Source organism: Alosa pseudoharengus, unplaced genomic scaffold (genome assembly GCF_046254945.1).
Source record: "Alosa pseudoharengus isolate Yale_2024_CS ecotype anadromous, Long Island Sound unplaced genomic scaffold, YU_APseudo_1.1 YU_APseudo_1.1_scf_13, whole genome shotgun sequence".
NCBI classification, from domain to species: domain Eukaryota; kingdom Metazoa; phylum Chordata; class Actinopteri; order Clupeiformes; family Clupeidae; genus Alosa; species Alosa pseudoharengus.
In genome coordinates, this window is record NW_027468598.1 from 9,744,767 (window position 1) to 9,757,771 (window position 13,005).

The following is a 13,005-nucleotide window of genomic DNA, read 5'->3' on the forward strand; positions in this document are numbered from 1 at the left end:
ATTTTATTTTCACAATTACTATCTATAGGCCTTCCCTATTTGGTGTACTGACTAGACATTATTGAACAAACATATTAATCTGTATTTCAGTATAAGTAGGCTAAAGTTTTTTTTTAGTATTGTTATTTTTTTATTTTTTTATTTATTTTATTTTTTTTGGGGGGGGGGTTGTGATACCTCCCTGAAATGGCTTTTTGCAGGTTGGGATGTCTGTAAACATGTGATGCACCATCTGCACATTATAACATGTGATGCACCATCTGTACATTGTATTTACACTTGCAGGTAATGACTGCACCGAAAAGAATAGACACTGATATTAATGCTTCTGCTTGGCAGAGAATGTCATGACCCTGTCATCTTGAGTCCTGCTTGAATCTTCGTATGTGGAACACCGATGTCTACAGGACCCGCCTGGAAGGTGGAATCGAACCACTCTGCCGCTAGGCAGCTACAGGTTTGAAGCCTGCACCCCGGACCACCGGGGATCATCCTGGCGGAAGGAGAAGGGTGGTTGTTCCGGCTATATAACGAGGATTTATACCTGAGCAGCTCAATCACGGTTGTTTTTTGTACCCCCGAAAGGCATGCATGTACCCCATTTGCTAAGTCTATATCACCTATAATTGAACCTATATTAAGAAGTATTGGAGGACACATCTCTAAAGTTTGAGATTTATATCGTCATATCGATCGGCGCAAAGCATCATTGAAAATAAATACACTAATATTCTGAAATGCTATTGGTGCTCCTAAAGTGTGGGCGGAGGAGGCAGGAAGTATCGGTAGCCTAATTTTACATTTAAAGGGGCAGTAGTTTTCCGATGTCAAAATGACAAATTCATGTAAGTTCGCCTACAAAAAAGAACCAAAACGGCCATCTTTGCCCATATAAGGAGATCCGGTTGTTAAATTGCATTGTAAGTTAGCTCTGGGGTAGCAAAAATCTAAGTGTGCCGCCTTCACGTACCGGAGATCACAATATCCACTCAAAGGCAGAGGACTAAAGTGTGTTCATGAAAACGTCTGCATTTCAGACTTTTTCATCCCCGTGAGAGTTTAATAGGTGCGATAATTCAAAATCCCCATGTTATTTTCCCATAGGAAAAATCACCAGATATCAAAGATATCAAAGATGGCAGCTTTTTTGTAGGCGAACTTCAGAGGTCTAGCTTCAATATTAGGCTACTTTTCTTTGTTTGGACATACGGGTTTGATGTTGAAAGGTATTTTTGTTCGCTGTAGGACGTGTCATAGGCTACTTATTAATGACACAATTTAGCCTGCACATCCAGATAGCAAAGGGGCGTTGAGGGGCGTTGAATCCACGTTTAGAAGCGGCGGAGGTTGATTCAACGTGGATTCAACGCCCCTGTGCTATCAGGGCAGTTTATGCAAATGCCTGTCAAGCTGTTAAGAGATCATATAATTTATGCTATATGCCTAGGCATGCTGGGTCTGGCTCGTCAGGCTATAGGCAGGCTGTTTAGGCAAAGATTGTTTTCACAGATGGCTGGTTCCTACATCTAAAACCCCCAACTATTAGAACCTCAACTCATGTGATTTTAGTTTCCAATTCCAAATCCAGGTAGTTAATTTTCTATAGGCTATATCACTGCCGTAGCCTATAGCTGTGAAATATATCTGGCACATTTGTTTATTTTAGTCTTCTATTGCATCCCCATTTTGCCTGGAAGACTGATGTCTGTTTCAGGACCATGACTGATCATATCCCTGGCTACAGGGTATAAAGCCCATACAAGAAGTCAAAGAAGATATGATCAATCATCAAAAGTATGGGCTGATTATATTGCTGCATTAATGTACCCCTATACATGATGGTATGTCCATTCTTACTACTTCTGGGTCGAGAATAGTCCAGTTTTGTATTAATGTGTTTAAATTTGCAATGTAATGGCAGGCGTAGACTGGACCTAAGAAACGCTTTCCATCTGTCGCCATGCCTTTGGATGATAGTATTTTCAATTTCTTAGCCTATTATTTTGGAGAAACCTACATATTCCATATGTAAGCCAGTGTATCAGATAATTGGTTTGGATAGACTTCGCCAGCTGCCAGCTCAGCATGTTCCGCGATGCAGTCTTACTCTTGCAGTCCGTTAATTAACATTCCAGCCCTGTGTGAATTTGATGGTTTAATCCCAGCTGAGTTGTCGCTGTCCACTTAACTGGTTCTGAATTAGCAGGATTTGACCAGTGCTGTGCTGATTCAGCCCACCATGCACTTGGAAGGAGGGGGCTAGAGCAGGGATGGGCAAACTACGGCCCGCGGGCCGGATCCGGCCCGCCAAGCACTTTCATCCGGCCCGCCGAGCATTTCATTTAGGCTAGTTATCAGGCTGCTCGCTATTTTTTTCCTGCGATAGACGTTGGTTAGCTTCACTGCAAACTGCTTTTCACTCTCCTTAGATAACGTTTACAATGTCAATGTCAAAACATCATGTTAAATAGAGATAACATCATGTTAAACTAATTTAACTCTTAGTTATCTCCTTTGCAGCAGATCTAACGTGAACATATGCAATCCATTTAATTGGGAACGCGACTGCGCTCACGAGAGGGAGAGAGAGCCGCAGGTTCCAGCTGGCTTGTGATTGTTGATAATTGATATCTCCTCCTTATAAGAAAGTTTTAAAAGGAAATCATGAAGGCAACAGTAGTTCCCACTACTGACCATTTAAAAACTGTGAGAGGGCCCAGCCGTAGGTACAGCACTAGCAATAGTGGAGCAGGCAGAAGATCATTGAGAAATAAACGTGAATTAAAGCGACTGTCTTAAAGCGATAGTGTACAATTTATACATTTGTTTAACAGCATAAAATTAGCAGTATTTTTAAAACAAATTAGCAGTATTTTAAAACAAATACTTTTCATACTAAATTATAGGCTATAAAAAATGTATTTTTTTAGGCGTGTGTCGTGGGGGGGGGTTTGTGTGGCCCGCCGGCCAATTTTCAAAACCCAATGTGGCCCTTGAGCCAAAAAGTTTGCCCACCCCTGGGCTAGAGCAAGAACCCCAGTAACCTTTCAGACACGTTGTTTAGTTGAAGGCAAAACATAATTTCAATCAGTAGGCCTATATGACGCAACTCCATTAGCATATACCAATTGCATAAACATTAATTAATTGCTCATTTATATTAATCGACTGTAGCACTGTGGCAGAGTCATCAATGTGACCTTTATTGAAAGGATACAGGGTATGCCACACTCCTGGACGCACTTTTTAATTAGCCTATGTGATTTCAAAGTCCTTTTAGCCAAGTTCCTCCAGTCCGTGCATGCCATATTGCAACGCATTTTGGGCACTTGTCAGGCATCTATTTCGGGCAGAATTGCGCGTATGCTTCACAATACCAACTTCGCTCCAGTGACGAGATCACGTAGGCTACAATGTATTCACGACACATCACATGATTGGCACGATGTATTCACATGCAAATATATTAGAAAGCTAGAAGGCCTACTGGGCTCCAGAACGTATGTAAATAGCGCCGCCAATAGCGCCGGGCAACGATCACTGGGGGCCAATGGAGAAACAGGTGTCCCTGATTGGAAATCAGACAGGTGCATGTTGTTATCCTATTTCGCGGCCCTTAGCCCTCAGAACTTACTTGAAAATGTAAGCCTGGCACCAGCTGTGGCGCAACTGGGTGGGGCACCTGCACCGTACGCCGGCGACCCGGGTTCGATTCCCGCCCCGTCCCTTCCGGATCCCACCCCTGTTCTCTCTCCCATTCGCTTCCTGTCACTTTCAACTGTCCTATCATTAAAGGCATAAAAATAAATGTAGGCCTACAGGGAACAAATTCACCCTTCAGTCTCTTGTCTCACATTGTAAGATGCCCCAACAGGACTAAGATATAGCTTAAAAACATGAAATGAATGAAAAGCCAAAAAGTAATTTTAGCCACCAATTTTGGATTCACTATGCATCAAGTTTTATGCAAGACGTTCTCTTGAGGTACCTGCAGATGGCGTAGCTTGCCTATGAATTGCATTGCAGCTTTGTTCATTTCCGTGTCCAAAACATAACCGATACCTTTGAAAATAGTGGAACGATGTAGGCTACTTTTCATTAAAAGATTATATATTATACATTATATGATAGGGTCACTATCTCATCACCATTTGTAATTCACGTTCTTATATAGAAGAGAGATGGCATGAGTAGTCGCCAGGCCAGACTGCTTTTATTATATCATATTAAGGCCTGACATCACATGTATCTAGCATAGCATAGGAATATTTTTAAATTTTAACATTTGGATTTAAAAACTCTGTAAATGAGGCCAGCTTTTCATCATTTATAACATTTCTGAATCTTTTGACACCTTTTAATGTATTTAATAGATTACCATGATTTATCATGTTTATTTTATGGTTTATGTAAGTGTGGATATGGCATGCACACTCTTGAGTACATTGACACCAAAATAATGTTATTTTAATTTATCATAAATTGTTATTTGAAAAGACATGTCTTTGCATTGTAGTGCATTACATGATAAAATGGCTTTGCTTCCACAAAAGTAATGTATGTATCTAAAGTCATTAATTATACATTTCACACAAAACAAGTTTTAACTTGACAGCGTTGTTGAAACAGAACATCACAATGTATGTGATGTATGATCTGAAGAGAATTAGAATTCCCTGGATTTGGATTCCTAAGGGCATTCTTTTCCTCATTAGTCAGACAGCTGATGAAATTGTAATTTGATAGAAATTCTGTGTAGACTATTAATACTGATCTAATTGTTAGATCACAGTTTAGGTATAGTACTGTAAGTAAAACACGCTTCAATGAATAGACAGTTGAGGTGTATTTCCTGTTTTACATTTTATACATTTTAAAATAAAATAACTTTGTACAAATATGCCAGATTTCATATTTTATCAGGATATGACCCTGTTTGATCACACTTGCAAACTCCTTTCTATCAGTTCAGCAACACACTTTTAATTAATATTTTTTTCTCCTCTGAAATTCCCTGAAACACTTTTTAATCTTGTTTCAGTAAGAAAATTATTTGGGTGAAGATAGGGAGGAAATCAGGTCACAAGAGATCATGAGGCCATGTAGAGAATAAGGCTTTGCCATGATGCATGTGACCTTGATCTGAAGCTCTACAATACCAGGGTGAAAAAACCTCACGGCTGAGAAACAGTGGTGTAGCACACTGGCACCAATGAGGCCTCACATGCCCAAGACAAGTGAACAAAGGCACTGATTTAAAAAAAACATTACAGGCTCTGGCTCACAATGCATTTAGAGAAGGGTGGGACCGGCATCCTGAACCACACAGCAGGTGTGGAAGGAGGGGGTCCATGTGAGCTTGACTGTGTGAGACTGAGAGAGAGAGTGATGGACTGAGTGAGTGTGTTTTAAGAGTAGTCTATTTCCTACATTTCCTCACGGACGGGTGGGAACAGGAAGCTCAAGGTCATTTCCGCACATTCCCTGTCTGCGGCGAGGTGAAAGGTCAGGTTTCTCATAGGCGACGGAGTTTCAACACTCTCACTCTTCTGGCCCCTGGTCTGGTTTCTCTGGCCGTCACGCACACCTAGAGCTGTACGCTGATGAAAACAATTTAACACATTTAGCCCCGCAGCAGGCTCATGCCTTCGATATCTCCAGGAAAAATAGTGACATGTTGAACTCACCGACACGTTTTGTGAGTGCATTGTGTTTTGTTAAACAAATTACATGTTTGATGTCCTTGAGTGTGTGTGTGTATGAAAGAGAAAGAGAGTGTGTTTGTGTGTGTGTGTGTGAGTGACCTAATGACACACTGACAGTAGCTGAGGGCACAGCTTTCCATGATGAAATTTCCCTTTATTTGCCTGCCCGGCCCCACGTTATTGGAAAGGATGTCATGAAAACTACAGATCTGTGCCATGCAATATGAGACTTCACTGTAAAGCAAACAAGTGTTATGTGAGAGGAGAAAAACACACAGGATAGCCGTACGTAAGGCTTATTACTCTCAGAGAAATGATCTAGGAACTTTATCTGGTCACACAAAAACACAAATATACACACACAAATAAGCAAGCACGTACACCCACACTGACATACAAACACACACATTCTCTCTCTCTAACACACACACACACATACACACACACACACACACTCACACACCAAGTGAGAGAACATTTGTTCCATAAATGCACTTTAATTACAATCCAATCCTGCTGCAATTCCAGCTGAGAGGAGTGAATGAAGATAAAAAGGAAGTAATTTAAAATGGCAACATTCTGAAACGAACTGCAGTACAAAAGAATGCTCCAAATCAATATGTACAACATATTTACAGGATCAGTATTTACATACAAGTATAAAAAAATCATACATCCTTTACAACTGCAACACAGCATAGGCAACATTTAGTAAGAATCTTTTTTTTTCTTTTGTCAACTTGCAGTCTTTTGGTTTTTCATGTCTTTCTAATCAACCATATCACTTTTGCAACTTTCTTCCACAATTGCTATGCTCCCTTTGTCACTCCTTCAATTATTTGGCTGTCCCCTGTTCAGGAAAATTCCCCTTTTCTTCAGTAACTCTAGTCATTTAAGATGCCATAGTGTCTCTGGCTAAATGTACGTGTTCAGGTGAGGGGACCTCCAGGGAGAATTCACAGAGTTTTAAGACAAAGGCTGGGAAAGAAACAGTGAGACCCACACAAAGAGGAAAAACCAGTACTCTCACACAAAGACACACACACATTCACATGAAATCATCAGATCACTTACAGTGGCACAGACAATACAGCACAAATACACACACGCATGCACACACACACACACACACACACTAATAATGCACCTTTCACTGATATCTGTGAATCCCATTTTGACAGTGGTAACGGTATCTGTTGCCAGCGAAGCCACACCAGCATAAATAAAAATGTCTATGGCTCTGTCCCTTCCGTAGCCATGCCAAAGCACCACAACCCTACAACATCAGTCAACCATAAGGCCCTCATCTTACACACGACAGGTTGAAGAGGGTCCTAATAGTGGGTGGCAGGGCTGGCCTGTTGCCTTTGGGTCCAGAGCACTTGTCATGTAAGGGTATCTGGGGTGGGGGTGGGGGGGGGGTCACAAACACTAACAAGTCTTGGGAGGGGGATGCTGGGAAGGGGTCAGAGGCAGGTCACGCTTCCTGCTCATGGTTGTCCGTGTAGTGGAAGCGGTTAAGCTTTTCGCGATCCAGGTTAGAGATGTCCAGTTTGGGCAGGTGGGCAGGCTTGAGGGCCGGCGAGGAGTGGGAGGGTGCGGGCGACGGCGGCAGCGTCAGCTCGATCTCCTCGGCGGCGCAGCAGCGCGGTGGCGGCGGCAGGCCGGAGGCGGGCAGCAAGGGCGCTCCGCGCTCCACGTTGCGGATGGGCACGCAGAAGTCCCGCTGGTTGTTGATGGTCGCGCCCTCGTGGCGCGCTATGCTGCCACCCTGCAGCTGCTGCTTGCGCTGGTGCCGGCGCTGGAGCCGCGAGAGCAGCACGGCACACGCCGTGCAACCGGCCGCTAGTGCCAGTGCAAACACGCCCACCATCACCATGGACGTGACGAAGCTGCCTTGACTACCTGCTAGACACAAACAGACAAGACAGACAGAGGATAGTTTAGAGGAAGAACTGCACTAAAAAAGGAAATGCACTAAATATTGAACTATTTTATATTCTTTTTACACTCTTTTAGAACACACTTCTAAATAATCAGTAATATCTCCATTAAGTATGAATTAATATCATGTTTGTTATCTTTGTTCAGACGCAGATGGCGGTGCCTTACCTTGGCAGTGCTGCCCGTGACAGGCCCCAGAAAAGCTGGTGTAACACCTGTAGCTGCCCTCCGCTCGGTGACACTCCAGACCATGGTGGCATGGGTTGGGATCGCAGGGGTCCAGCTGCACCTGGAGGATCAGCGGGTGTGTACACACACACACACACACACACACACACACACACACACACACACACACACACACACACACACACACCATTTTTGTTTTTAGTTGGCTGAAGATGAAATGAGAACACATTAATGTAGACTAATTAGATCATAGCACTATGAATAAAGTATGTAGAGCATGATAAAGGCTGTGATGCTGACCTCACAGCGTGTGCCTGTGAAGCCCATTGGACAGTTGCAGGTAAAGCCTTGCCCACTCTCCTGCTCCACGCACTTCCCTTCATGCAGACAGGGGGCGCTCTCACAGGGTCTCCGTACAATCTGGCAGTGCTTCCCAGAGAAGGGAGGTGGACACGCACAGTGCCAACCTGACTGCGACTCCTGCAGGTCCCAGCATGGGGAGGAAGAGAACAAGAGGGAGTCGTTATTAGCTGCAGCCACCATATTGACCTTATTTAAAACACAAGGTTGGTGTTGTCCTAAATCCCAAAATGGAAGTTTTGTCCTTCTGCTCAGAAAATGTTTTTTTTAGCTAAATTAACTGACTAGCCACCGTCATGACACATCAAGGGAGGCACATAAGTGTGGATCTGCCCTTGGCCATCTTGACTGGAACCCTGGTGTGTGTGTGTGTGTGTGTGTGTGTGTGTGTGTGTGTGTGTGTGTGAGTGAGTGAGTGACATGTACGTGTGTGTGTGTGTGTCTGAGTGACGTGTGTGTGTGTGTGTGTGTGTGTGTGTGTGTGTGTGTGTGTGTATTCCAGGGAGAATGTGCAGACGTCAGGACACAGCACGTAACCTCCCACACAGCTGTGGAGTAGACACAGTGTAGCGCAATAGCACTCTTACCTCACATCGTCCACCGTTCAGGCACAAGCCCTGGCAACTGCCATTCCCTGTGGACCACATTAGAGTGCATTACAAACCTGAGATCAATACTCAATTCTGCCTTACAGAGGACAGCACGGGGCGGCAAGCCTTTTGATGAAAAATGCATAAATGGCATAGCCAGAATGCATCCGCTTTCTAACTACGAGGTCGATTGCTTTAATAAAACGACTTGAGGCTAGGGATGCTCAGGCTATTCATCTTCTCATGTGAACCATGTATGGCCCTGGAAAATATTCTTCAGACACAATCCATGTTTGTGGGTATAGATTTCAGTGCAGAGCAGAGAGCAGACCATGCCTGAAGCTAGTCTCTGCTATATTGACATGGTGTGATTTTATGACCTGGTTTCATGTGACATGTATTAATCTCAGTTCTGGGAGAAATTGTATTATTAATAGAAAATCGTGCTTTGGAAGCCTAATTATCTTGGGAGTGTTCCTTGACGAAACCAAGCTGATATGCCATACTCACTGATCTCACAGTTGGGTCCGGACCAGCCTGGGAGGCAATCGCAGAGGTAGCCACCAATCAGGTTACGGCAAGAGCGGTAGTTTATGCACATATTCATCTCACATTCGTTGGTGTCTAAAGAAAAAAATATTTGCATAACAAAATTAATCAGTGTGACATCCATATACATCTTATACTACACTAGGGGATAGTTTCCTGGACATGAATTAAGCCCAGTCCAAGAATAAAAGAGGACTTCAATGAATATCTCCATTGACCAAGAGCTTTCAGTCAAGGACTACGTTCAATCGGGAAAGATGCCCTGGATGTCAGGATAAACCAAGGCGTGGGGTTGTGGATACATGTAACTTTTTGACAATGTCTATCTATGTCAGTTTACTGTGGTTGACTTGGTTCTAAGTCAGTCCCATGCTCAAGAAGAATCTGTACTGAACATAGTTCACAACAGAAGCACCTGCCTACCCTACTGACCTACTGACCAGAGCGACAGGCAGAGCTCTGTTGCTCACTCACTCAACCTGTCTCTCTCCACGCATCTAAGGCCATTTATTGTTTATCGTTTCTAATGGAGCAGTGGACCCAATGGGCAACTAAGTAAGATGTGTGAGACCTATGCGACATAATGCACACACACACACACACACACACACACACACACACACACACAAAGGATACACCCTTATTTATAGTCTATGGCGTGCACACGCACACACACACACACACACACACAAAGACTTCATCATTGGCACTTCAGTCATGTCACCTAAATACTTGAAACCAGTAAACCCATTAACAGATGTCTGCTAGATAACCTAATCAGCCTTTAAAAACGAAAACCAATCGCACACTGGAAAAAAAGAGTCTTGTCTGCTTGAGTGGGTGAAAGTGAGATAAATAGAGGGGGGGGGGGGCATGCCTATCCTCTGTGGCGGGTTCTCTGGGGGTTGATAAGGTGTCACTGTGACACATGATCGCATTACAGGCGACACACTCTGTGGAGCAGGAGGAGAGGAGCGGAGAGGAGCGGAGAGGAGCGGAGGGCAGAGTGGAGGGCTGATGAGAGCTGTGCGAAAAGAGCTCTCCGATGGCCGAACATGCTCGGGCATGTCCTCCCCTCCTCAAAATCTGCCCCAACACTCCGAACACCTCATCTCTTTCTCGGTGTTTAATTAAATAACCCGACGAACTCCAACCCGTAGCACCGGAGAGCAAACTCGGGTAACGGGTAACAATGGTTGGCATGGCAATAAAGACTCAGCGGAGCTTCACCAACCAACCAACAACACCACCCCCCCCACCTCCGGTCGGCCGCCACCAGTGGGAGGCTGCTTCGACTGGAGCTCCATCAAATTAGATTAGCATCTACACGCTGATGAACAAGCGCTGTGCAGCCAGACACACAGTCTGAATAGTGCTGCTCAGCAGTGCCTCGCGGGGAACACGGATAAAGAGATTTTGGCCCTCAGAGGTCACGAATTGCACACTCTGTATGCAGTGTGAAGGTGCAGTGTGGAACCATTAACGGTTAATCAGACTGCTTCTCCACTGGGGGAGTTCTTATGGGAAGCAGGGAGGCCTTTGATGAGTGTATTTATTAAGGACTCATGTTCAGTTTTCATTGTGTTTCATTTTCATACCATTTTTTGTAGATGTAAAATACCATTTCAAGTTCTGACAAAGGCCTTTTGAAAACCTTTTAAGCTCTGACAAACTCCTTTTGTGAAAAGTTGATTGTGCTAAAATAAAGAGACACTGGAATGGACAAAAGCACTATTTTTGATAGATCTTTTTTAACAACCTTCTTTCCTAGGGGACCACAGGGTAGCCTCCAAGGCTCTGACCCATAGACAGATCACTCACCCAGTTGGCAGGTCCTGCCGGTCCAGCCTGGGGGACACAGGCACTGGAAGCCCTCGGTGGTGTCCTGGCACGTGGCTCCCCGGCCACATGGGCTGGACTCACACTTCAGCACGGCTGAGAGAGGGAGACAAACACAAACAAATAAATATATAAACAAACAAACAAAGCTCATCTCCAATCACAAAGGATTCATTACCTTTTGGCCCGACATGGATTTTGACACTGATCTTTCCCCTAAACTTCTCTTGTGTGTGTATGTAGGTGTGTTTTTCTATGGATGCTGTGCCTGGATCGCTGTATCAATATCTTGTTTTCAGAAGAGAAAGCATATCAATTTTTAAGCCTACACGGGTGATGCTTTGTGATGATTGTGTGTGTGTGTGTGTGTGTGTGTGTGTGTGTGTGTGTGTCTAAGTGTGTGTGTGGGAATTTCTGTGTAAATGTGTGTGTGTGTGTGATCGTGTATGTGCATGTACGCTGGGAGTATGTGGCAATGACATGGATGAGCTGTGTGATGAAGGCGCTGGCATGCGGCGGATGCCCCTGCAGGCTGTGTATTTTCATTCCCTACTCACTGCCTCGGGCTCCTGAGCAAACACAGATAAATAAAATAGCCTGCCACACACGTCACACATCATCTCAAAAGTGTGTGTGTGTGTGTGTGTGTGTGTGTGTGTGTGTGTGTGTGTGTGTGCGTCTGTGCGTGTGTGTGCGCGCATGCATAAGTGAGAACACGGGTGTGTGTGTATGTGTATGTGACGTGTGTGTGTGTGAGAGAGAGAGAGAGATGGGATGGTGGCAGCAGCAGTGATGTTCCACCTCTCTGGAGAGGAATTAAAAACATAGCGGAAGGTTGCGGGGTGCGCGAGAGGGAGAACAGGAAAACAGGAGGGATAAAAATGGCAGCTGGAGAAACAGAATGAGGAAGAAAACGACAAACAGGGAGTGCCTTGTGGGCTGAGAGAGAGAGAGAGAGAGAGAGAGAGAGAGAGAGCAAGAGCAATAAGGTGCATGGATCAACTGATGACGGTGGAGATAACAGCCAGAGTGCCTGTTGGGTGATCTAAGTATGCATGATGGCCGTGTGTCCTTATGTGGTTGTCTCTCTCATCCCGTCTTAAAGCTGAGCTGCTGCCCTTCCTCTCTCTGTCCACTCACCCCCCCCCCCCCCCCTAAACTCTCACTGCTCGCTGCTCTTGTTCATGCTCATTATAACAAAGACAAAGTCAACGAAGAATCTAATTAACTCTATTAGAACAAAAATATGCTGGGAAGAGAGAGAGGCTGTCTTTATATATGGTATTGTGTGTGTATTTGTGAGTGACAAACAATGAATTTACTAGTGAGAATTAAAATTGCACCCAGAATGGTATTTTGGTGCTGGGCAGATCAGTTGACTTGATCAGTTCTGGGTAGCATGACAAAATGCAGGTTTAGATTAATGGGAAGCAGAAAACGCAGTGTGAACATTTGACCAGTCGTTTTTATAGTAATTTTCGTAGTCAACGGTCCTTTACTATTTGAGTACAAAATGGCTGCTGCATAGATTTTTATATTCTTCAAAATTATAAAGAATACATACTTAAACTACAAAGCAAAACTTCACGAGTGTGGAATGTCAATCAACTGGGTACGTTACTGTATCAGTATCACTTTGGTGCGTGATAAGTCTCACCATGGCGATGTAGACATCAGCTTTACATTCATAACCCAATGAACAAGAGTACTGTCTACCGGTAGTGACAATGGGGGGTTGCCTGTAGTGTGGATAAGATTGGTACTGTAACCTGGGTTCAAATACACATATTAACTTAAATGCTTAAGCTAATTAACTAAGTGGCTTGTGG

General features: G+C 44.1%; 1 protein-coding gene and 1 non-coding gene across 4 annotated transcripts in view; both read right to left on the reverse strand.

Annotated features, from left to right (window-relative positions):
- Positions 1–411: 411 nt before the first annotated feature.
- Positions 412–498, reverse strand: trnastop-uca (transfer RNA opal suppressor (anticodon UCA)). Its single transcript has one exon. It is a non-coding gene; the product is annotated as a tRNA-Sec (tRNA).
- Positions 499–6,182: 5,684 nt separating this feature from the next.
- The window catches only part of LOC143121600 (uncharacterized), a 34,164-nt gene continuing 27,341 nt past the window's right edge, over positions 6,183–13,005 (reverse strand). For 2 of the 3 annotated variants that reach the window (XM_076282036.1, XM_076282034.1), the window contains 6 exons: positions 11,159–11,272; positions 9,299–9,412; positions 8,786–8,832; positions 8,139–8,318; positions 7,818–7,938; positions 6,183–7,613 (listed from right to left, as the gene is read on the reverse strand). In XM_076282036.1, coding sequence (XP_076138151.1) covers positions 7,183–7,613; positions 7,818–7,938; positions 8,139–8,318; positions 8,786–8,832; positions 9,299–9,412; positions 11,159–11,272 — 1,007 coding nt within the window. In that variant the 3' untranslated portion in view covers positions 6,183–7,182. The remainder of the gene's footprint in view (positions 7,614–7,817; positions 7,939–8,138; positions 8,319–8,785; positions 8,833–9,298; positions 9,413–11,158; positions 11,273–13,005) is intronic. The other variant, XM_076282035.1, reaches the window with a different exon arrangement.